Source organism: Microtus ochrogaster, chromosome 8 (assembly GCF_000317375.1).
Source record: "Microtus ochrogaster isolate Prairie Vole_2 chromosome 8, MicOch1.0, whole genome shotgun sequence".
In the NCBI taxonomy this organism is placed as follows: Eukaryota; Metazoa; Chordata; class Mammalia; order Rodentia; family Cricetidae; genus Microtus; species Microtus ochrogaster.
The window spans coordinates 84290826-84316478 of record NC_022015.1 but is presented as its reverse complement, the minus strand read 5'-3'; the positions used below and the strand labels follow the sequence as shown (position 1 = coordinate 84316478).

General features: G+C 49.7%; 1 protein-coding gene across 1 annotated transcript in view; it reads left to right on the top strand.

Annotated features, from left to right (window-relative positions):
• Afap1l2 (actin filament associated protein 1 like 2) overlaps positions 1-25653 on the top strand; it is a 108612-nt gene that overhangs the window by 62074 nt on the left and 20885 nt on the right. The window contains exons 3-8 of the mRNA XM_026781500.1: positions 4449-4577; positions 11255-11329; positions 12470-12564; positions 18639-18729; positions 21770-21853; positions 24999-25204. Coding sequence (XP_026637301.1) covers positions 4449-4577; positions 11255-11329; positions 12470-12564; positions 18639-18729; positions 21770-21853; positions 24999-25204 — 680 coding nt within the window. The remainder of the gene's footprint in view (positions 1-4448; positions 4578-11254; positions 11330-12469; positions 12565-18638; positions 18730-21769; positions 21854-24998; positions 25205-25653) is intronic.

Below are 25653 nucleotides of genomic sequence, written 5' to 3'. Positions count from 1 at the left end.
CTCGGTCCCTGTGCTCCTATCATCATCCTCCGTTTGCTCTGCCTCTACTCTGAACTCGGTCCGTGTACTCCTATCGTCCTCCACTAGCACTGCTTCTACTCTGACCTCGGTGTAGTTTCGGCAGATAGGAAGCCTGTGAATGGCTATTCAAAACACAACAACCCCACCCGCGAAGGCTGGCATTCTGGGGACCGGATTCTGTCTTTTCACGCATACGTCAACCCTGGTAAAGAACTTGTTATCTTTATGGCAGGCCAGGTTTGTGTGCTGACTGCTGGTGCTCCAGGTTAGGGGGTTGGATTCGAGGCATCCCTCTCTCATTTTATGTCACATAAGAGCTGTCATTGTGCCACCCCCGCCCCCCCCCATCAATTTCACTCCAGCCATTGCCAGGGCTGTTTTACCCCTGTCCGTCTGCCTGGGTCCTGCAATGCCTCACCTTGAATGAGAAAGTTGTTAACTCCCAAATTTAGTAAGCCTGGGGCCAACTTTAGTAAGGTGGAGGCTCCAGAAGAGATGGCCCCCTGGCTCTGATGTTAAGTCTCGCCTAGTGATGGGGCCGCCAGGATCATGGGTCCATCCTCTAGGGATGCTTCCCGTCCCTTCTGGTGATGAGTCTCTTTTAATCAGAAAGCTCATGTCCCACTTTCTTGGGGAGACGTTTGACTACCTGGACGCTCCCTTGTTCTCTGCGCTGTCTTCTGATATGCCCAGTGCACTCTGCCTTTCACGCTCCCTGGTTACTTTGAACCTGCTCGATGTGTCTGTGGGTCTGATAAGCCATGCCAGGAAGGCAGGAGAAGCAGGGGCAGGGGTAGAGGCACAGACTTCCAGCAACAATTCACTGCCTCCACGTGGTTTTAAAGTATGGCTCAAGCCAGCCCTGGTTGATACCAGCCTATACAAGCCCAGGTACTATTCCAGAAGCTAAGTTAGGAGGATTTCAAGTCTGAGACAGCCTGGACAGTGCAGTGGGTTCAGGGTCAACCAGGGCAATTTAGTGAGACCCTGTCTCAAAAAGTCAAAAGAGGCAGGGAGAGAATTCAGTTGGTAGAATGATGGCTTGGCATGTGCGAAGCTCTGGGTTCAATCCCTGTAATGAAACATTGATAATGATGATGGTGATGGTGGTGGTGGTGGTGATGGTAGTGATGATAATGGTGGTGAAGGTGGTGGTGATGGTGGTGATGGTGATGATAATGGTGGTGGCGGTGGTGATGGTAGTGGTGGTGGCGATGGTAGTGATGATAATGGTGGTGAAGGTGGTGGTGACGGTGGTAATTGTAGTGATGATAATGGTGGTGATGATGGTGATGGTGGTGGTGATGGTGGTAATGGTAGTGATGATAATGGTGGTGGCAGTGGTGGTATTGATAGTGGTGATGATAATGGTGGTGGTGATGGTGGCAGTGGTGGTGATGGCGGTGGTGGTGGCGATGGTAGTGATGAAAATGGTGGTGATGATAGTGATGGTGGTGATGGTAGAGTGATGGTGGTGATGGTAATAGTGATGGTGGTGGTGATGGTGGTAATGGTAGTGATGATAATGGTGGTGGCAGTGGTGGTATTGATAGTGGTGATGATAATGGTAGTGGTGGTGATGGTGGTGGCGGTGGTGATGGCGGTGGTGGTGGCGGTGGTGGTAATGGTAGTGATGATAATGGTGGTGGTATTGATGGTGGTGATGATAATGGTGGTGATGGTGGTGGTGGTGGTGATGATGATGATAAACCTGGTCCATGAAAGCAGGAAACTGAGGCTAAACACAAGGAAAGCAAGCACCAACACAGGTTCCCAGTAGTGGGTAAGCTGCCAGGGTCCAGGTTTTAGAACAGCCCATTCAGTTGAACTTGTAAGTTGGCTTCAGTCAGACCAGTTGGGAAAATTATAAATTAGAAAAGGCATAGAGGGCATAGCTCAGTACAGTGCTGGCCCCACACATATGAGACATATATACATGTGTGCCTGCATGGATGTATCTGTGTATGCGTGTATGGAAAAACAAGCTAGAAAGGCAGAACAGATCCCTTGGAGAAGCCTGTCTGTTCTGGTGTTTCAGGGAGGTGGGATAGGCCAGGTACTGGGTTTTCAGAGCCAGGAATTCATTTTCTTGCAGTCTGGCCTTGACATGCTGTGCGTAAGTGGGTGAATTGGTTTTTACTTCATTCTCTCACATAGTCAATACTGGACATTTTGTGGGCGCCATGGAGGTCCAAGCTAAATGCAGAGCCCTTTGTTGGAGGGTGTACCTACACGGGGCCACAGGCAGCAACAGTGTGACCCAGACAGCATAATAAGAGGGTACTGTAAGCTTCTGATTGCCACTATGACAAATTACCAACCTCAGGGACTCAACGGCAACACAAATCCATTAACTTGTAGTCCTAGAGTAACAAAACATCACTGAACCCTGATCCTCCCAGAGATGGTCCATCTCCTCCCCTTTTCTTTCCATCACACAGGGTTTTCTTGAATTTCTTGGCTGATGGTTTCCTATTATAACCTCAGAGACGGTATTGTGGCAACTTTACTCCTGGCTCCTGCCCTGACCTCCCGTCTTCTCTCCTTGGCTCTCACTCTTTCCTCTTTTCAGTGCGCTCGTGATGGCTGGGACTCACCTGGAGAGCCCGGGAGCATCTCCATCCTCCAGTCCCATCTGTGAAGTCCCTTTTGCTGTGCAGAGCAGTAGAGATGTCTTTTGGACCATGATTTAGCCTTCCTAGAAGCTGAGTTGGTGGCATGAGGTTATCTTCCCAAGGAGCCTGGTTGTTTTAGAAGTTAGCCAGGGTGCTGGGACGGATGCTGTGGAGAGCAAGGCCTGGCAATGGACAGCATTTAGACAGAAGAGACACTCACTATAATGTGTGAACCCCCAAGATGGTGGGCTGGGGTGCATAGATTTGGCCAAAGAGTACGGCAACAACTGTGGTGGGTGTCCCTGTAAGACTCTGGGGAGAGGGCTGGAGAGATGGCTCAGAGGTTAAGACTCTGGGGAGAGGCAAATCAGGAAGAGTCCTTTGTCGTAGCCATCCGTGAGCAGGTTTGTAGTGGTTTAGAGAGCTGTGTGTTCCAAACTAAGATTCACTTTATAGCTGTAGCATCTTCAGTGATGGAAGAACTTCTTTCCTCCTTTTTAACTGAAAAATCTTTTTCATATGTTATAACTCTGATCATAGTTTCCCTTCATCTCCTCCTGGGTCCTCCTACCTCCCCACACATCTTCTCTCTCTCTTTAGCAAACATACAGACAAAAGCAAACCAGAACTAACGAAAACAAATAAAAAGCACAAGAAACCCCCCCCACACACTTGCACACACAGACACACTCATACACACACACACTAGGTGCACACACAAACAAAACCCATAAAAACACAAAATCAAAGTCGGAAGTCATGCTATACCAAGCAGTAAGCTGAAGCCTGCCTAAACAAAGCAATATGAGACAAAACAAAAACAAAGCATCGACAGAAACACCACTGAGTTTGTTTTGAGTTAGCTGTCTACTGCTGAGCTTGGGGCCTGCCTCTAAGTGAGACTCCATTACAGAAAACCAATTTTTCCTTTGTAAGCTGTTGTCGACTGGAGCTAGCTTCTTGGTTAGGGATGGGAGCTCGTGTTTACTACCCCCCTCAGCACGGGGACTCTGTCAGGCTTAGACCTGTACAGGCCCTGTGCATGCTGCCACAGACAGACTCTATGAGTTCATATGTGTATGAGTCCTGTGTGTCTGGAAGACACTCTTTCCTTGGAGATGTCCATCCCCTTTGGTTCTTCCAGTCTTTCTGACCCCCTCTTCCGCATCGCTCCCTGAGCCCTAAGGGAGGGGTTTGAAGAAGGCATCCCATTTCGTACTACTTATTTCAAAGTCTCACTCTGCTGTGCATCTCTGTATCACCTCTCATCTGTGGGGGGAAGCTTCTCTGGTGATGACTGGATGGGGCACTGGTCTACGGGCATAGTGGAATACCGTTAGGGGTCATGTCATTACTGAGCTCCTTTAGCAGAACAATAGTATTTGGTTTGATGGAAGAACTTTTAAAAAGAAAGCATTTATCTAAATGACTTGAGAAGGTGAAATTGCAAGACCGTTGTCCCTTGGGAGAAGGATGAGAACCCTAAGCACAGCTGGGCCATAGCTCAGCAGCCAGCAAGGTCTTTGGAGGGCGAGTTCTCTCCTTGTTAACCGTGAAGGTGGGCGTCGGTGATGGAGGAGATACCCAGCCAGGCCACCACCACTTCGCCAGCAAGTGGTAGGCCTGTGACTCCTTTAGGGTTGTCTATCTCAAATTCAAGGACCTGCTTTTCTCCCATGAAGACTCTGGAGCCGAGAATGCCCTTCTCAAGCCTCCCAGGAGCCCTCCGGCTGGGACCACAGGTCCTCGGTGGGTGTTGCTGGGTCTGTGGAGAGGCTGTCCCTGAACACTTTCTCCTGTGCTTGTCTCTAGCCCTGGAGCAGCTGCTGACAGAGCTGGATGACTTCCTCAAGGTTCTAGACCAGGAGAACCTGAGCAGCGCAGCCTTGGTGAGGAAGAGTGGCCTGGCGGAGCTCCTGCGGCTTTACACCAAGAGCAGTAGTAAGTGTGGTCCTGGGGCCTCGGGTACCCGCAGAGTGCTTGTCTGACCAGGCTGTTGTAGCGCAGTGTCATGGGGGTCTTTCATAGCACACCTCCATTTTCTCACATCTCCAGAGACCAGCTACCTGAGAGCCAGGAGTGTTGGGACCATTTGGAGTCCTGGCCTCCAGCTGCTCTTCCCTGCTAGAGATCTTTACTTTCCTTCTGATTTGAGTTACTGAAAGCTGTGTCAAAGTTGTTTACCAAAGTCGTTTACCAGCTCTGCTTCACGAGCACGTGTTGCCTTGCCTTGAGAATCAGAGGATAAGGTTTTCACCTGTTGGCCCACTTGACTGTTGGGTCTATAAGCCTCCATGGATCTATTGAATAAAGGGCTTCTTACCAGTGACTAGAGGTCCATGTCTCTGTCTCCCTCTGTGTGTTTGTGTGGTTCAACCTCCAGCCCCTTCCCTGAAGCTCGCAAACTGTATGGTAGCGCATAGAGCACAGACAGGTGTTGTGCGCTGCACAGGAGTCAGCAAAGCGCCTCTTTCTGAGGACTTTCTCCCTGGCATATCCTCACAAGGCCACCTCTGTGTGTGTCTTCTAATCTTATCTTGTTAGGACTCTAGCCACACGAACTAGGATCACCCTGGCACCTTAGTTTTAGGCTCTCTGTCCAAATAAAAGTTCTGAAAGCCCAGAGATTAGGGTTTGATATATGAATAGACACAGCTGAGCTCATAACAGTGGTCCATGGCAACCTGACTTGGCTGGGAACCCTCTTCACACTCCACATGCCGGGGGAGTGGGATTTTAAGTGGAGCATGTCCAAAGTCCTCTCTCCCTACTGGTTAAAAGAGAGGAGACAGGAAGTTGTTAGAATGCCCAGGACTTTCTTGGGTAACAGGAGGTTGTTATGAATACCTAGGGCTTTTGTGCTGCCCACGGAAGCTGCACTTGTATGAATTCATTTCTTCACGGCAACTCTTTGCGGTTGGTGCTATTCCCACACAGGGAACTCAGGCTGTGGAGTATAAATACCTTGACTAGTATTATGTAGCCTGAGGGGGAGAAGAAAATATAATTTTAAGATTGTAAATTGCAGAATCATGAGTTCATAATTTTTCCACCATTTTTTGTGGTAGAATTTACATACAATAAAGTGCACAGACCTTAAGTATGCAATTCAGCAACTTTTGATAATTGTATACACCAGGGTAGCCCCTATCTAAAACTATACAGGATACTCCAGAGAATTCTCTCTTCTGGGCGGGGAAGATGGCTCAGTCAGTAACATTCTTGCAGTAGAAACTTCGGAAGACCTGAGTTTGATCCCCAACACCCACAAAGCCAGACCCTTCACAGGCACCTGTATTCCCACAGGGAGGTGGAGGTGGGCAGATCTCCATAGGGTGCTGGGCAAAAAAAGTAGGTGGGAAAGATACCCAGCGTCAACCTCTGGCTTCCACGTGTACCTGCGCAGGTGAGCCCGCTCACACGCAAACATAGCCACATTGTGGACATGCATGTACAAGAAGAGGACTCACACACAAACGCACAGACACTTGCAACAAAAGCCAAAGAATGATGAAGGACCAACATTTCTAGTTGACCTCTGACCCCCACATGCATGTGCACACACAGTTGTTTTTCTTAAATCCAACCTTGCTCTGTTTTCTCTAATCTCCTTCCCATCTCCACTCCAAGGTAGGCCTTGCTTAATAAGGTATCTGTTCTGGAACTGTGTGTAAATGCCATCATTCTGTGTCTACTGTGGCCCCCTTTGGAGACTCACTGGAACCTTAGGTGTGCCTGTAGTTGGTTCCTTTCATCTCTGGAGTGTTCTACCTGTATTTACTTGTTTATGTCTGTGTGGGGTGTTGACATTTTCTCAGTGGTGAAGCTGGAAGGCTGCCGTGAATGTGTCTGTGTAATTCTTTCAGACAGGTGGTTTCATTTGTAGTAAATTCAGAATTGCTTTTAGAAGAAAAGCTTTGCGAAATCCTGGCAGCGGAGTCCAGCTGAATTTTATGCCCATGTTTGTGACTAGATCCTGTGTGAGGATGGTGAGAGCCATCAGAGGGTATCAGATCCATCTGCCTCTCAGCAGGCGTGGCCACTATCCCTGCCAGGGGAGGGAAGTATTACCCTGCTTCAGTTGTCACAGTCCAGAATGCTCCCTGAATCTAGCCTGAATCTCGGGCTGTTCTTTGGGGCTCCCTTCCCCTGGTTCCCAATAGAAAGTGTCTTCCCTGTGTGGCAGTAATGAAGTTGAAGTGTGTTTCTAGATTCCTGAAGCCATTCCCTTCTGGAGGAAGCATCCTGGATACCCACGCCCCATCATCAAGGGCCTGCCTTCCCCTCTCCAGGACACTGCACAGTTCCCAGGCTCTTAGCTTTGTATCCGCGTCTGCCAGGCTGTACATCAAAGCAGCACTGGTGGGAAACAGAGGAGAATCCACACTACAAAGAGGAAGGTTAGAGAGGGATGAGTCACCTCACAGAGGACTCATTGATGGAACCCTTCAAACGGAAGGCTCACAGACCTTTAAAGATGCAACACTGTAACATTGTCATAAATCTGTAACATTGGAACATTGTTATAAAGCTGTAAGTTTGTAACATCCTTATAAAGACCGCCCCAGTGAGGAAGCCGGCTGTCATCTGGTGCCAGCGTGCAGGCAGTACCTTCTGCTCCCAATCCCTTTTGCCTTAGTTCCCTGGAGGATGGTTTTTATCTCTCTGACTTTCCAAACTCTTGGCCTCTGCTACAGATTGATGGTGGGGAGCTATGGGGATCTGATCAGGTGCCCCAGTGTGAACACCGCCAGAGATCCCCAAGTCCATAGATGACTGTGTTCAACCATGTGGAGTCTTGTGACCGCCCCCCCCCCTTGAGATTCTCAGGGCTGACATGCATGTATTGGTCGCTACTACACACATCTGCAAACTATGCCTCCTGCTCTTTGCATTGCTAGACTACGGGGAATTAACACAGATGGTACCAATGGTGTTCTAGGACAGTGTGTAATGTGTGCAGTGACTCAGATTATGCCATTTAATCCTTAGCTCATAGTTGTAAGGGAGTTGGTGTTAATGCCATTAACCAGTGACATGACCAGGGCTTGGCAAGTCACTTGCCCAGAGGGCTCCAGCTGTGAAGACTGGAGCCAGAGCAGGCAGACCTAACCTCTGTATTCTCTCTCCAGTTGTCACCTGGATTAAATGTGCCACCCAAGACTGAATCCCGAAACACTCCCAATATACTGTCTGTCTTTCTCTTACCCCCCCCCCCCCCGCCTCACTGTACCTCCACAGACTCAGCTCTCTCTGTGAGGAGAGACGCTCTGTTCATTGTGGTCCTCACGTGTGGGATGAAGAATGAGAGGGTGTGTGTGTGGGCAGGAGTGTGTGTGTGTGCATGCATGTGTGTGTGTGCATGCATGCGTGTGTGTGTTGTATCCATGTCCATGTGAGCACACACATGAGTCTGTCTATATTCGTGTCCATAAGAGCACATGTGTGTGCACCGGTGTGAGTAACTTCATACTTTTCAATGGGATCATCTTTCTGGGTTTTCTGAGTTTTTATTTTTTAAATTGATAGGCCCTGTTTATGACTGATGACAGGGCACAGATCGAATACTCTTCTAGCGGGGACTTGGCAGCCTGTGGTATGCCACGCCTCTGTCAGCAAGAAGCATGTTCCCCTGCTTAAGAGTATTCCGGTGGTTGCTCCTGTGAGAGGGACATTGCACATGCTCTGCCCATTCAGCTGCAGCCAAGAGGGTCAGCCCTTCCTCCCTCCCTTGCCCCAGTTCTGTGAGAAGTGCCACTCTGCAGATGACGGGTCTCCTGGCCCCCTATTGATAGGCATTTCAGTTACAGTGCTTCAAACCAGACCAAAGGCTCCAGACAATATTACAATGAACAATTTCAAGTAAGATTCTGTTTGTGTCTGGAGCACGTCTGTCAGACAGATTTCTAACTGTGGAAAGGCTAGAACAAAGGACACGATGGTGTAAACTTGCCTTCCAGAATCAAATTCACATGACTGTCAATTCCCAGTCTCTGGCAATCCATTTGGTTTTGCAGACTGGTGGCAAAGCCTTCTGAATTTGAGGGGTTGTGGTGTCCTTTTACCATTTCCTTATTTGGAGCCTTTAAGTTTCTTGCCTCTAATCTTTGTCAGCTAGAAATTGATTTTACTTTTCCATATTCCCTAAATTTGAGTTCTGTTTGGTGAACGAGCAGGCTTTCATCTTGATGGCTTTCCGTCTGAGCAGAGAAAACGACCAAGGCTCGGAGATTAGGGGTTCTTTCCAGAAGTTGTGGCACACAGCATAGCTTGGCAGAGCTCGGTCTCTCATCTCTCTCCATCCCCATCACACCAGCAGAGACATCTGGACTGGGGCAATGTTGGTTACTGGTCCTGGCAAGGCTGGCCACTGAAATAGTGCCACTATGACTGACAGCTAGAACCCATCTGGCCTCCTCCTGACCTCTGGGCTCTCTAGCTTCTTTTGCAAGCCGTTGGCTGGAGTCAGCAGTCTATGGCCACGGAAGAGACTGCCATTGAATTGGATCCTTGGCAAAGGTTTGCACTGAGTCTATTGGCTCGGGAATACCGTCCAACCACAGGAATTTGCCAGCTGTGTGTCGCTAGGAAATGCAAATTAAGAGCCACAGAGGACCATCAAGAGGGTTCAAAAGAAGAGAAATCATGGAGGGTCTTCTCACCAGCTTCTGAGAATGGGTGCAAAGGGGCTAGGAACCAGGCATGTGGCAGGACACTGGCACCCCTCTGCCAGCAGGCACCAATCAGAATGGTGCCTGACCGTCAGTAATTTAAAAGAGGACCTGGGTTGTAGTACTGCAAGTTTCAATCTGTAGGACAGAACAAAGTACTGGTGCTCTTCACTTCCTGTGCCCAGCCTTCTTGCCCTGAGTGGTTTGTTCATTCAGCTTCCCCTCCTCCAGCAGCCTAAGCTGATCCATCTCCACCCTGGGCTTTGGGAGCTAAATGTCCAGGCCCTTAGCATGGTTTACTTTAATGCTAGACACTTCTGATTTTAGTCCATTCTGATGATTCATACTAGTGTGGGAAAGGCAGATAGGAAATATTTTACAACGCCAAGGGTCCAGAGACATCTTCAGTTTGTGGAATGCACCGTAGCTCTTTGAGGGATGAATGGCCTTTTGTTTACCCATTCTTGATGTGGGATTCCCCTCTGTAGATGAGCTGTTATTTTTCTTTATCAAGAGGTTTCTCCCTTTTCAACCAAATCTTACTTAATTTCCTGGTTTCCATTCTGAGGTCAACACATCTTTGAAATACACTGGCTGATTTAATTCAGAAGTTTTTTTTATTATCCAATGTCTCTCTGCAGTTAGATCATTAACAGTCAAAAATTTTTAAGAATATACACAATAATATACATAATCCATACTCTCTGTGTGTATTCTAACTTTACCTGGCTTATTTTTTGCTCTATTACTTTTTAATATTTACTTTATTATCTTTACTCATTTATGACTGTCTGTACTCTTTTATATTACTTTCACTGTCTCTTTAAATGCTTTGTTTTATTTTTTGAAAGCTATTTTTTCTATAATTGCCTATACCCATTTTCTTTCTTTTCCTTAAGCCTCTGTACATTTTTTAAGACATTATGACCCATCTAGAGGTTTATTTTCATCTGAATATGTTTTTATTGTGGATCACTGCTCTAAACTGTTAAGCAGGCATGGCTAGCACCAGAGCTGCCGGCTGCTTTGGCTGTTGGCTCCACCCTGCTCGGCTTTCCAACATGGCAGAGATCTGTTTACTTCCAGCTCTGGGAGCCACGTTTACCACCCCACCTTTGGAAAGCAGGTGGCCCATACTGCCACCAAGTAAAGAAGCTGCTTTGGCCTATGGCAGGGCAGAATACAGCAAGGCTGGAATTCCAAGCAGAGATAGAGGAGGAAAGAAGGCGGAGTCAAGGAGACGCCATGTAGCCGCCCAAGAAGAAAGGTGCCAAAACTTTACCAGTAAGCCACAGTTGTGGCGATACATAGATGAACAGAAATGGGTTAATTTAAGATAGAAGAGCTAGCTAGGAGTATGAGCTGTCGGCTAAGCAGTATTGTAATTAATATAGTTTCTGTGTGATTATTTGGGTCTGGGTGGGCGGAAATGAAAACACAATCTCTGTTTACATATTCTAGCCCTAAAGCTCTTCCCCCCTCTATTCTCCACCCTAGGGTAGAAAGCCAGCATCAGCATCTTGTCATTTCTACACTAGAAGTCTGCCACCTGTCTCTATCACTAACTCTACACAGCTTGAAATCCCAGATACTCCTTTTTCATGATTAATTGCTTGGTTTTATTTTACACGTTTGGGTGGTTTGCCTATGTGTGTATGTACGTCACATATGTACCTGGTACCTACAGAGGCCAGCAGATGGTGTTGCAGCCCCTGGAACTGCAGATGCAGGTAGCTGTGAGCCACTGTGTGGGTGCTGATGACTGAACCCTGGTTATCTTTCTGCAAGCGCAGCAGCTGCTCTTGACCACTGAGCCATCATGCCAACCCTGTGCCAAGTGCTCTCCCTGGGTCCTGAACGTGTGAAGATACCTTAGGTGGGCAGGGTCTTTTTCTGGGGGCAAAACAAAGTCCCATGAAGCCACATCTCCTGCTTTTCCCTCTGCAGGTTCTGATGAGGAGTACATTTACATGAACAAAGTATCAGTCAACAGGGAGCAGAACTCAGCATCTCCACTTGAAGGTACAAGGCCCTGAGGGCTGCCGGGCTGCCTGGCTTCACCCATCCTCCTCACCTCCCTCCTCACTGGTTCACAGACAGGCTCAGAGGTCTATTTTTGGAATCCATATTTTGGTGAATGGTATTTTGGGTTTATATATTTTTGGATGTTTCAATGGGGCCACCACCTTCTTGCCTATTGGACAAGGAATCTGCCCCTAAAATGTCTTGGCTTTTCCCAGCATCATCACAGGAAGAGGAAGTCATAATTCAGACATTCTAGGAGAGCGGCCGTGTGTGGCGCTGATCCCACGGTCCCAGCCTGCCTCTTTGGGTGAAAGTCTGCTTGAGGGAGGGAGGGAGGAGAAATGGTGGTGTCAGCAACTGTGATATTAAAAGATGAAGCTCACAGCGTACTCTCAGGCAGCACGGGTTCTCTCCTGGAAGGACTGGGGCCTTGTCCCTGACACCTTACTCCTCTGCCTAAAGCATTTTCTCTTAGACCCTCTGGTGTGTGTGTGTGGCCAGAGCATTATAGAACATTTAGCAGCAGGGGTCACGTGAAGGTTTTCTATAATTCCCAAACAGAAAGACATGGAGAGCGTTGAGAAGGGGTTCCCCCAGAGACTCTGCAATATCCTGATAAAGGCTTTTCTTGGGGCCCTCAGCAAGCCTGCACTGTCTTGCTGGGCTGGTTGAACTGGAGAGCCTAACTTCTTTGATGCGGTGCCCACTCCCTTTCCCCACCCTCCCCCAAGACAAGTCAGGGTCTGAGAAGTTCATGCAGTGCCATGGCCACTCGGACTTCTGGGTAAATGGTGGGAGGAAAGAGCCATAATCACCAGGTCGGTGCTTTGTGTGGCTCAATATAGTGACAGCCAAGAAGCTGCCCTGCCCCTGAGGCTCTGTGGCTGGGCCATTTTTGAAAATGGGGCAGGTAGGGGGCAGGTGCGGAGCCTTCCAGAAACCTCACACTGGCTACTTCTGAGGAATCTGTGTAGGGCCAGCCATTGCTATGTCCTATTCTTGGAGGAATTGCCTGCCTGGGTAATTAACACCTGCTCAAATAGAATACACAGGACAGGGCCAGGACAAGTGAGCAGACATCCCAAGTAATGAGAGCCTGCGCCCCTCACTGAAGCCTTCTCCTCTTGCTGCCTACAGTGCCCGAGGAGCAGGGTCCACTGACCAATGGGGAGCCCAGCCGGCACTCCTCAGCCCCACAGAAGAGCCTTCCAGATCTTCCTCCACCCAAGACGGTGAGTGTCGAAGCAGGACTCCTGATCTACCTCCCAGCTGGAGCTCTCAGAGGCTGCATTTGTCCCCATGGGTGTCTATCATCAGTCCTCCAAGCGTCTGACACATTCTGAGCACATTCTGTGTGCAGGAGACAGCTCGGGGAAGTTGGAACACAGGAAGCCTGGTCAGGACGCTCCAGGTGCTGTGAGCAATGTGCCTGCGGAGGCTTTGTCAAATGTTTTTGTCAAGTGTCACCTTGTACCTAACACTGCAGGGCCATAAACTGCTCTGGTCACCAGTCCGTGCATCTGTGGCCTTCTAAAAAGATAATTCTTAGCCAAGTGTGGTGGCTCATGCCTATAATTCCAGCACACAGGAGTCTCAGGGAGGAAGTTATTCATGAGTTCTAGGCTGGCCTGGGCTACAAGGGAGTTCCAGGTCAGCATGGCCTAAAAGTGAGACTTTGTCTCCAGGATAGAGAAGAGAAAAAGAATTTGTGCTACATTGCACCTTATACTTGAGACCCGCCGGTCTGTCTTGTAAAGCTTGGATAGGGACGTCCTGTTCCCACCATGGTGCCCAGGTTCCACCTCCTGCCCAACAGCAGTGTGTGCAGCCTCCTTATGCTGACTTTTCACTCACTGCCCTGCTGCCCCGAGGTTGGCTCTGCCTCAAAGACTTTATACTCTCGGGCTACTGGCTTGTCTGTGACTGACCCCTCCTCTTCTCTCAGAAGCTCTTAGACTTTTCTGGTCTGGACAAAGAAGCCAGTGTATTCCTGCTCTGCCTCAGTTACATTGTGTCCAACCATGGCCCCACCATTCCTGACATTGTTGTCTTATTGTTTATCTCCTCTATGAGATATAAGCTCTACATGACAAGGATGATACCTTTTATCTACCACCTCATATAGTATCTGTTCCAAGTAGGCCATATAGAAATAGTTACACATTGGGGTGGGTGGCTAGATGGATGGGTGGATAGGTAGGTAGGTTGATGGTGATTGGATGGATGGATGGATGGATGGATGGATGGATGGATGGATAGGTAAGTTGGTTATTGGATGGATGGATAGATGGGATAGGTAGGTAGGTTGATGGTGATTGGGTAGATAGGTAGGTCAGTTGATGGTGATTGGGTAGATAGGTAGGTAGGTTGATGGTGATTGGGTGGATAGGTAAATTGATGGTGGTTGGGTGAATGGCTGGGTGGATAGGTAGGTTGATGGTGATTGGTTGGATGGGTGGGCAGACGGGTAGGTAGATTTATGGTGATTGGGTAGATGGGTAGGCGGATAAGGATGGATAGGGATGTAGGAGGGTGGATAAATGGATGGGTAGATGGATGAGTAGATAGTTATGTGGATGGGTGGATGGATAGCTGGATGGGTGGTGGGTAAGTGATAGATATTTGGATGGATGAATGATGTGTAAAATCATAGATCATACAGTCCTGTGTCAGATCTCACTTTGGCTAGCACTAGCTCTTTGACCACAAGCAAGTTATTTCAAGTCTCCAGCCTTTTGCTCTTCAGTGTTTAAGTGACAGTGATGCTGACATCTGTCTGACCAGATGGACCGGTTCACTGGGCTGAGTCTGTAAGACACACAACACTGGAGGTGCCACACTAAGGCAGCATTCGGTGTGGTGAGTCACAGTGTTTACATGTTAGGGTATGCTAGGTTTCTATTGCTATGATAGACATTGTGGCCTGAAGTGACTTGAGGAGGACAGGGCTTATTTCAGCCCACACTTCCAGGTCCATCACTGCGGAAAGTCAAGGCAGTAACTTAAAGCAGGTAACTAGAGGCAGGAACAGAAGCAGAAGCCACGGACAGTGTTTCTTTCTGGCTTTCTCCCCCGATTTGTTTGGTGTGCTCTCCTACATCATCTAGGTTCGCCTTCTCAGGGGTGGTACTGCCCACAATGGCCTGGGCCTCAGACCTCAATCACTAATCAAAAAAATGTTCTACATGCCTGACAGGCCTGTCTTATAAATACATTTTCTCAATTGTGGTTCCCTCTTTTCAGGTAGCTTGTGTCGAGTTGACTTTTTAAAAATCCAGCCAGGACAAAGCAGAGGAAGTTCATTGTCTCAGTCTAGAAGTGACAGTGTCAGGATCTGACCCCAGTATCTTTCCCCAGAGGGAGGCTTCCTAGAAAAGATCCAAGACCGTGTCTAGGAGGTTGTCTTTAGGAAGCAAGGGTCCTGGACCAGTACTCCACAGCCATGTGGCTCTACACAAGTGGGACATCACTGGATCTGTGAAACTCGGGAAGGGTCTCAGGACCAGAATGGTTCTGACCCAGCCTCCAGTTCAAAGCTTTCTAAGGACAGCAGGGTCCCTCAGTTGGGAAATACAACTCCACCACATGGGGTGATGAGGTGGTTTTTAAGTACCCGGGTTGATGTCCCATACTAGGCGTTCCCTGACCCGAGTGGCAGCTGGTGAGACTCTTTGTGTAGGGCAGAGTGATTGTTGGGCGTCCCTGTGATGCTGTTATTGGCCTCTTTCTGAACTTCCACCCCACTCCATGAAAATCTGTTCCTCTGCTGCCCCTCAAGGGACAGGTGGCTCTGTCACTGTCTCAGAGCTTTGAGAGTCCTGGTCCAGGCTGACGCTGGGGAAGCAGAGAGATGGGATCTGAACACAGGTTCTTGTTGACTCCGTATGTCAGTGAGGGCTGTGTTCCTTCCAGCTTCCCCCAATGCCACTGGCACAGCAGAGCTCTCACTGATGACAAGGTAGACATGATCCCCTTGAGAGCTCCTTCCTGTGCTCTCTGTAATGGGACTGCTCAGTATGGGGAGGCTCAAGGGCCACATCTGAGAGAACGTTGCTTCTGGAGTTGGAGAAAATGTCACCTCCTAGGACTAGCTCAGTCTCAAGGGCCTTTCTGAGGTGTGGTGATTGTCCTGTGGACAGTCTGCAGGCCTGCAGAAAGTTGTAGTAGCCCTGGTTGACCTTACTGTGCAAGTCCCTCCCTCCACCAGAGGGACTTTCTTTGCTAGAAGGGTGTAGAATATCCAAGGTCTTCCAAATTCTGTCTTAGACACCCACTACCACCCTTAGGTGCTTCCAGATGTGGCATGAGGAAGGCCACTCCCCTACCCAGGCCCTCTCTTTTCTGCCCACGCGTGTGTGTTCATGCTTGTGCCCCTAAACCTTCCTGCTCACTATGCCTGAAACAGTGAAAATCTTACTCCAGGGTTTCCAGAGAAGCAGGGGCAGGTGAGTCAGGAGGCAGAAACACAAGAGTCATTGTCACCTAGGCCTCCCAGGCAGGACACATGGCAGTTCCACCCCAGGGCCTGAGCCTGAGCCACCTCCTTTTCTCAGTCAGTGATTCTGTCTTCCCTCTCCTGACACCAGAATATCAGAGTGAAATGCTGGGCCCACAACGCCTCTGGACCAGGGTGGCAGTCTCTGTCCTGGGCTTGGGATGCTTGTCAGCTCTGAGCCCTGGCTTATCTCTTGTGAGTAGGTCACCACTTCAGTCCCCACAGAGTCAGAGGGGACTAGGTCCAAGCAGCAGGGAAGGGCAGCCAGGGATCTGGAGCAAACTTGTGGGTGTGAACCATGACTCAGACAGCTGAGGTCTTTCCAGGCTGCAGTGTGCGCAGCCAGGTGCTGTGGTCATTGTAAGAGAAACAGATGTTTGCTGGCCACCACTTTCCATCTTGACAAGCATACCATCCCCACCCCACCCCTGACTTGAGGCCTGACCGTGACATTAGCACCGATCTCAAGGGAGCTTTCTGCTGGAGGAACCAACTGACACCCAAAATGGCATTTCCATAGCCATGGTGGGAAGTGGTCTGCCTACTTACTGTAGCCCCAGAACTTTCCACAGTGTGCTTGCCAGGGAAGGATGGGTGAGTGCCTCAGGTCATGTGGGCCACCCTTCATCTTTGCGTCTCATCTTAGGGTCTGGTACACAGGAGCCCTCAGCCCTTTGGTCCCCCACCAGCTACCTGCTTTGTTTAGCACCATTTTCTGCACCAGCTGCACTTCCTTAGTGTGCACGGTCTGTGGATGGTTTCCCCACACTGTGACCCCAGGATCAAGTAGCTGAGCTAAGATTCCCTAAGAGGAAACAGTTCCCTAAAGTACGTGCTAGTTGGCTCTTTGGAGAATAAGCAGAAGTATGGACCTTGGTAAACTCTGCCGCTCAGGGTCTTTCCCAGTGGCTATGTCAGCATTGAAATCAGCCATCTTCTGGGTCCTCCGCTAATGATCACTGCCCTTGTTAGGGTTTCTATTGCTGTGACCATGACCAAAAAGCAAGTTGGAGAGGAAAGGGTTTATTTGGCTCACACTTCCACAGCGCTGTTCATCATCGAGGGGAATTGGGACAGGCACTCAAACAGGGCAGGAACCTGGAGGCAGGAGCTGACACAGAGGCCATCGATGGGTGCTGCTTACTGGCTTGCTTCTTATGGCTTGCTCAGCCTGCTTTCTTACAGAACCCAGGCCCACCAGCCCAGACATAGCACCACCCACAATAGACTGGGCCCTCCCCCATCAATCACTACAGCTAGATCTTATGGAGACAATCTGCCACAATCACAATCTTTGCATCTTAAGGATGCTGGCCCGAACACCATGGTTCTTTCTTCTTAGCCCTGGGACATTAGGTTTTCTGTTCTTTGACCTCTGCTGATAAGACTGTCTCTAGGATCATAGGACATATACATGGGACTTTGATGGTTTTGTTTTTGTTTTTTGGCTAGTAAAATCACACACTTACTGAACTCTTAATATTGCCTAGCACAGTTTAATCTTCCCTGACTCCAAGTAACAGACATCTGTGCTTCATTTTACACTACAGTCTAGACAAATCGATATTCAAAGTCATATAGCTAGAATGCTCCACTGTTGGGGTTCCTCACACAGTCCTGTGCCACCTCTAATGATCCGTTTACAGTAGATTCTACTTTGGGGAGACTCTCAAGAAACAGGCCTAGTATTCTACCCTAAACAAGATGGCCTCCCCAGTCACAGATGCTGTGGTGATGAGCCCTAACCCTGTGGCAGAGGTTCTGCTCTCTCATTTGTTCAGTTCTAACAATCTCTGACGCAGAACCAAATTTTGGGTGCCCAGAGTGTCCCTCCAGATAAGACCTACTTCCTCCCAGGGGGCTAGCTGAGTTAAGATGTGTGTGCCCCAAGACTACTGTCCAAGGGGAGAACTCTTCCCCTCAGACCCTAGGAGGCAGCACCTGGAGCCACAGTTGGTATCATAGGCCACCCTTCCTCAGGCTGCTGGCAGAGTCAGCCAGGTGACAGAGACCACATAGAGCAGAGGCTGTGCCCAGGTGCTGGCAGCAAGCCAAGCTCGAGCAACTCCCGAGTGCCTGCCTGCCTACTGCATGCAAGGCCTGGCCTCAGGAGGGACATAGCACATCTCAGAAGCCACCTCTGCCAGCGGACACAGTACCTACTCTCATTAGGATATGACCTTATGACCCTGCTCCTTCCTGTGTGGATGTGGAGGGAGAAGGGTAGGGCAGAGCCTACCTCATGCCTGCTCTGGCACCATTGACATGAAGCCAGGCACAGTGGGGTGGAAGCAGATATTAGACCCAGGATTCTGTAGACCTGCCTCAGCTGAGATTATGGTGGTACTGGAATAGGGATGGGGGTTCTCCTGTCATACCCATTGATACCCATTGCCCTTTACACACAGACTTCAGACCCTGGGCTTGTAGAGCCCCCCACCTCACACACACATACACACACATCTGCAGGACACCCGGCTTTATCATAGGGGTCCTAGGACCCCAGCTCTGCTCCACACGATTGTGCAGAGAGCGCTTCTGACCTCTGAGTCATCTCTCCAGCCCAAGTCTCTCACACTGTGGCTCATATACCCCCAAATGGCCCTGCTAGGATTCTTTCTTAGAGAGGAGGCAAACAAGGCTTGGAGGCCATCACATTCCCCCAGGGCAGAGTTCATGGTAGACTCTGGTCCCCTGTCAACTTGCTGAGAGCCCAGCCAGGCCTATTTTACCATTTTACCTCCCTCTTAACTGTGGTGACTCCCAGTGTGCCCCATCTAAAGCTGTTGGCTTTGTCTGTTTATGCTACAGATTCCAGAGCGGAAGCAGCTCACTGTTCCAAAGATTGAGTCTCCTGAGGGTTACTATGAAGAGGCTGAGCCATATGATACGTCCATCATTGGTATGTCCCATATGACACGTCTCCCGTCGGAATGTCCCAGGGGCTAGGGCCCTGAGGGTCTGCTCTAATCTACAGGCTGACTCATCACCAGGTGACAGGCAGGTTCACCTCGGGCAAAGTGACCTGACACAGGAAGTGGCCTCAGTTGAGAACTGGCCATACGGAGTTCAGTGTTGGGTCTGTGAAATGTCCAACACCCTGCCTGCCTGTGAGGGGATCTGGGGATGCTCCTGTATCCACGGGGTTCCAGACTCCTTCCTGGCTGTTTACTGAACACAGAGAGGTGGTGCAGGAGAGATGTGCTGGCCAAGGGTCCTGTGGCCTGGGCAGTAACAGATGTGGAAGTCAGGCTGAGTTTGAGGGAATCATTCATGTTCTTTCTCTGGGTTCAGTTACTCTGCTACCCCCCTCAGGGCGAGAACACTCATGTAGAGAGAGCACAGACCACACATAAATCAGACTGTGTTTGGCGATGGCTCTTAGGGCAGAAAACAGGATAGTGGCTCTGCTTGCTGCAGGAAAGCAGTTAGGCAGTTGGTTAGCTGGGGTCGGAAGCTACGGGAACAGAGCAAGCAGGTAACTGCAGACAGAGAATTCTGGCCAGAGAGCAAAGGCCTTTCGTCAGAGAATGCCTTGGTGTGTTTGACAAACAAGGAGGCCACCGTGGTAGGACCAGGTGAGTCGGGAGACAGTGATGAGGAGCATACAAAGGGGCTGCTGGCCATGGCGGGAGCTAGAACCCCGCTCTTCCTGGCCCGGGGTCCTCAGCCTGACTTTGCCCCTTTCCTCACTGTTGTGAAATACCTGAGAGGATTAACCTAGAAGGGAAGAAGGCTTGTTTAGGCCCAAAGTTTTGGAGGCTCTTCATCAAGATAGGGCAGGCACGCTGCTATAGGCTGCTTTGAGAGCCATCAGGGGACGTGGGGGGGGGGGGCATGTGCAACTTGCTTACCTCAGAGCCACCAAGCCAAGGTAGGATAGGGAGGGTGAGCTCCTGTGACCCATTTGAGGATACCCCAATCCCTAGGACCTCTCACGAGGCTTCTACTCTTTTATTAGAGCCTTCTTTTTAAGAAAATCATTTATTTTTATCTGTATAAGTGTTTGCCTCTATATATACATAATTGTATGTATATATATATACACCATGCTTGTGTCTAGTGCCCAAGAAGGCCAGAAGGGGCTTCAGAGCCTCTGGTACTGGGGTTCCAGAGTTGTGAGGAGCCACGTGGGTGATTAAAACCAAACCTGGGCCCTCTGTGAAAACAAGTGTGCCTAACTGCTGAGCCAGCTCTCCAGCCCCAAAGACTCTTAGTGATCCAGCGTGTTCTCTCAGTAACACCACACTGGGGACAAGCCTTTGACAAGTGGCCTCTCTGGGGCAGCAACATCAAGATTAGCGTCTCCTCAGGTCTTCCTTACTCCTCCTGTGGGAGGAAGGTTTGCAGTCTTCACAGCACTTTGCCTTCAAGGTCAAAGGTGAGCGTGGGCGCCTGGCGATGGGAATGAACCTGGGTGAAGCAGGGCCTTGCACGTTTCTTCAGCAATGGGGCTAGACAGAGATGGGACCTGGAACTTACACTTGCTTTTCTCTTTCTCCTCACCTGCCTACGGCCCCCATTCCCAGGAACTGTGTGGGAGGGGAGGGCTTGTTGGGACTGAGGATATTATAAGTAGTTGGCGTTGTGGGCAGACGAGCTTCTCTTCAGCCCACTGAGCTAGTGCTGCCAAGGCCCAGCCAGGCTGTGATTTCAACCCAAGCCAACCGAGGGTGTGGCGATGCTGTCTGGCTGCATCCCGAAGGTAGAAACCGTGACTCACCTAGTGAGCACCTCTGTGTATCCTGAGCCATCTCCCCTCTTGGGTGTGGCCCCTGCCAGCCAGAACCTGTCTCTAAACACAGGCGCCGATGCTTCACCTGCACACAAACAAGTGGTCAGAAACACCCGGCCTGCTGGTGTTTGTCTCACACCTGTGCATCCCTGCTGGTTACCACCTGGCCTGAGGCAGCTCACTGTGTCATTTGAACTCTCCAGGTGAAGTGGGCTAGGGAAGCAGGTGGTAGGAGCCTGCTGTCCCCATATCTGCTAGAGCAGGGTGACCTGGTCACAGTAAGAGGAAGGAGCACTAAGCATAGGTGTTTCTCCAGCTGAATGGCCATCAGGATTGTATCGGCTTCTTTGACAAGGCCGGATGCTGGGACTCCTGTTTTGCTTTATTATCTGTGTCCTGGTGCTGCCCTCTGAGCAAGTGCTGAGTGCGCTAAGGGTTTGTACTGGAGACACCCTCTCTGCCCAATATATCAGGTTCTTTATTCTTATGCGTCTTGCTAGGGGAAATACCAGCAGCTGTAACCCATAACTCCCTGGCATTGGTTTCTACTCTGAGCAGTGTGGCGCTTCTGATCCTGGGTAATTTGGGTGCTCAGGTGCATCTCATGTTGACTCAGCCATCCTCCTCCAGGACCAAAGCATCCTCTGTAAAGAGAGAGTGGGAAGTGCCTGTTTCTTAAAAGTGCATCCCAGACATGACACATTCCACTCTGGCCACATGTCACTGGTGACGACTTGCAGTGGCCTCTGGATGTGAACAGAGCAGGTAAATGACATCCTTAGCCTCTCCTGAGGAGTCCGCACCTCAGAGGGGACAGCAGTGAGCAGCTTCTAGAGCAGTGGTTCTCAGCCTTCCCGATGCTGCGACCCTTTAATACAGCCCCTCATGTTGTGGTGACCCCCCCCAACCATACAATTATTTTCATTGCTGCTTCAGAACTGCAATTTTGCTACTATTATGGATGTAAATATTTGATATGCAAACAGTCTTAGGCAAGCCTTGTGAAAGGGTTGTTCGGCCCCCAAAGAGGTTGCAATCCACAGGTCGAGAACTAGTATCTAGTATAGACAGCTTCATGCCACATCTGGGTGTCTGTGCTTGACTATGCCTCTCTCTTTATCCTTTCTCCCTCCCCATTGTTCTCCCCCTCCCGCCTCTCCCCTCTTTCTATCGTCTCTGTCTGTGCTATTGAATATCAATCCTACAGGTCACTATGGATCTTATCTCCCTACTGGAGTCCCCAGATCAGCACAGTTGCCTGAAGGAGTCATTTATGCCACGATCACCTTGGGTACTGCTTGTTCTCAGAGTTAGAGTGCCAGGGGTTGCTCGTAACCTGCTCTGAGATGAGTGCATGCCCCAGGAGGCCACTGCCTTCTTCCTCTCCCCATGGCTGGTCCCGCATGGTCGTACACTTTTCCTGCCCAGTGAGGGTTTTATTGTGTTACTCTGCCCTCTGTAAAGCCCTGTCTGTGGGACACTCTGCCTTCCGTAAAGCTGCAACCGTAGAACCAGGAAACATGGATACGAGACTTGTAGCCTACACGGTGATCAGCCCTTGGCTCCTGGGGACTCTCACAGGACAGAGAACTGCATCCTGGTCAGGACTACCTGCTGCCTCTCATTCCTCCTCACTCCACACCCCTGCAAGCCAGGAATCTGTTTTAAGAAAAATTCAACATTAATGAGGGCCTACTGTTTTTTCTAAGGAGGAACACAATAGCAACACATTTGCCCTCACAATTCCCAAGCTATTCCTGATACTAGGATTAGCTGTTTTGTCTCAGTTCGCTTCTGGGGACCTCACACCATCAAAACTCCCCACCTGGCATGCAGGGCCATCTCAGAAGCACACACTGGGCACTGGGGACAGAGCCAGAGCATTCACACCTGGCTTTGCAGCCTCTCTTGGCTCGTTCTTGCTCTGGAAGGAAGAACCCCAGTGACATGGGCCGCTCTTCTCATTTCCCCTTTACAGGTGCTACACTACTGAGAACTCAGGAAACTTCCCACTATCTTCCTCTCCAATGAAGCCCCTGAGTTCTCTGTTGCCTTGTGGTCTATCTGCATGCGTACCTGAGTTCTTTGTTGCCTTGTGGTCTATCTACATGCATGCTTGCAGTTCTGTGTTGCCTTGTGGTCTATCTGCATGTGTACCTGAGTTCTCTGTTGCCTTGTGGGTCTATCTGCATGCATACTTGAGTTCTACCTCCCTCTGCCCTCTTCTCATAGGGAGTTCACCGAGTTGCAGACTTGTTTTCAGGGCTTTAATTGATTGTGGGTACGTGAATGCTTCCAAGTCGATGAAATCACACTGACTTAGGCAGCCCCCTGCTGCTGGCTACTAAGCAACACTCCAGTGGATATGTTAATGCTGGAATGTCCCTTCTTACTCTTTTTAAAGAGTTATTTATTTTGGTGCTGGGATCTAGCTGAGGGCCTTGTGCAGGTTAGGCAAAAACTCAACCTCAACCTTCCTCCTCTTTTAATTTTTACATTTACTTATTTTTTAAGAGTGAGGTGTAGCAGGTGGGGGCATGCATATACTACATGCACATACCACAGCCTATGCGTGGAGGTCAGATGTCAAGCTCGGCAGCAAGCACCCTTGCCCAGTGAATTATCTTGCTGGCTTCTATTCTTCTTTTTTTTTGAAAGTTAGTTTCCCAGGATAAGCTCCCAGGACCCGGATTATTGGGTCAGAAAGTATGCATGCCCTATGACTCAAAACAATGGTGGCCAGGCCGCTTTCTGAGAGGTTTGTGTGAGTTCACAATACTACAGAAACACAAGAGTTTAGGGTGCCCCTCTGGAAAGTGTCATGATTTTCCATATTTCTACATTTAATAGATATAGCAGGTATGAATTATGAACTGGTTATTCTTTTGTTTTATGTGTATTTGGTAAGCCAGGAAGATGAGCAGCACCATACTGCTTTGAAAGGAAACTGTTATGGAAATATTTAAAGTGCTATTTTTGGAAATATTAAAACAAAGTTGATTTTGTTCTTTGGCACAATGACTGGAACAAGTTCACAGTAGCCCCATGCCTCTTTCCTATCTATACTCTAATTTAATTGCAACTCTGTTTAACTAATGTGCAGGAACCCAGCTAATAAGATAAAATGGGGCCCCGTGACTTGTCTCTTGAAGCGAGTTAAGGGATGGAGGAGCTGTTATTCCATCTGCCTCTGGGACAGACCAGGAACTGCTGTACGAGGGCACAGAGAAGCAGCAATTAGGCTGTTTTTCTGAGTAAAGAGGAGTGTCTAGCAATGGGAGAATATTGGGCTCCTTGTCCACTGGGGGTTCAGGTAGAGTATCAAGAACACTAGATAGGGGTTGACATGGGAATCCAGAGCCCCCCTTTCTTTTCCATAATACTTTTTAAAGGATGCGTAGATGAATATATTGATATATAGATGATGCATACATGGGTGGATGCATGGATTAATGCATGGATGGCTGGATACATCAGTGGATGGATAAATGCATGCATGGATGCATGCATGGATAGATGCAGGGGTAGGAGGTAGACTGACTTTTTCACATGGTTTTGCTGGCCTTGATCACAGTAGTGAGGCTGGGGAAGAGTGCGACGCTTGCCGGACAGTAGGGATATGAACTAGACTTGGAAGGACATGGTGAAGCGTGCAGCCAATCACGCAGTTTCTACTCTGCTGGGCTGAAGGATTCTTTAAGATAGAACGTAAAGCGGCCTCTGGCCGACAGTAGGAGAAACCGTAAGACAGAGCCCAGGTAAGGCGCCGGGTCTGGTCTAAGGAGAAGAGGGCACATGGCCTGGGGACCTGGCCGGTATGTTAAGAGAGGCTCTGACCAGGACCCAGCACATTGTTCTTGTTATTCTTTTTCCTCTTAGATAGGGCCGTAATGTGTAGACCAAGATGGCCTGGAACTCAGACATCTGCCTGCCTTTGCTTCGCCAGTGTTGAGATTAAAGGTGTACACGACCACACCCTAAATGAGGAAAGACAGCCTCTTTCCTACTCTTTTTTCCCTTCTGAGGAGACAGGCCCCTCCCAGACCTGGAGCAGAGCTAGACCCAGCCTGCAACCTGGAACCCCTACTGGCTAAGGCAGCAGAGGCCCACAGGGCAAGCCTGGAACCTGGAACCCCTACTGGCTAAGGCAGCAGAGGCCCATAGGGCAAGCACGCGGTTCATAGGCAGGGCAACTGCAGCTCATCGGGCTTGTCAGGGATCCACGCAGATAGGATTTGGGCAGGGAAATGTGCTCTGTGGTCTGAGTCAGCATCTGAGAAGTTCCTTCCAGTGGGTGGGGGTGGAAAGTCATTGAGCTGTTTCAAGGATGAGAGGGCCAGGTGGATGGTAGCCCGGGTCCCCAGCTGCTCCTGCTTGCTGCTCTCAATCCTCTTGCCCAGCTGGGCTCTGACTGACTGGGCGGGTCTTTCTTGCAGAGGACGGAGAGGCCGTGAGCAGCTCCTACGAGTCCTACGATGAAGAGGAGAACAGCAGAGGCAAGGCGGCCCCCTACCAGTGGCCCTCGCCCGAGGCCAGCATTGAGCTGATGCGTGACGCCCGCATCTGTGCCTTCCTGTGGCGCAAGAAGTGGCTGGGCCAGTGGGCCAAGCAGCTCTGTGTGATCAGGGACACCAGGCTCTTGGTCAGTCCTCGTCTTGTTTTCTGGGGATGGGAGGGGTGGGAGAGGGGGTGCTCTCTGATATGACATTGGGGGTAGAGCATTTGACGACAGGAGAGTTTCACCTTTCAATGTGCAAAGCTTTGTGTGTGCAGATGAATGTCTATTGTCTGCATTAGGAAGGTCTAGTAGTTTTTAAGTCAGCTGTCAAAGTAGGACGACTGCGCATCCCTGTCACTTGCACCCTGCTTATTTTAGGGAGGGGGTGGAGGCAGGGTCTCACCATGTAACTGAGGCAGGTCTTGAACTCGCCATTCCCTTGATGCAGGTCTCCAGGCAGTACCGAGATAACGGTCACTTGCCGCCATAGTGGTCTCCTTGCTGCTGCTGCTGCTGCTGCTGCTGCTGCTGCTGCTGCTGCTGCTGCTGCTTCTGCTTCTTCTTCTTCTTCTTCTTCTTCTTCTTCTTCTTCT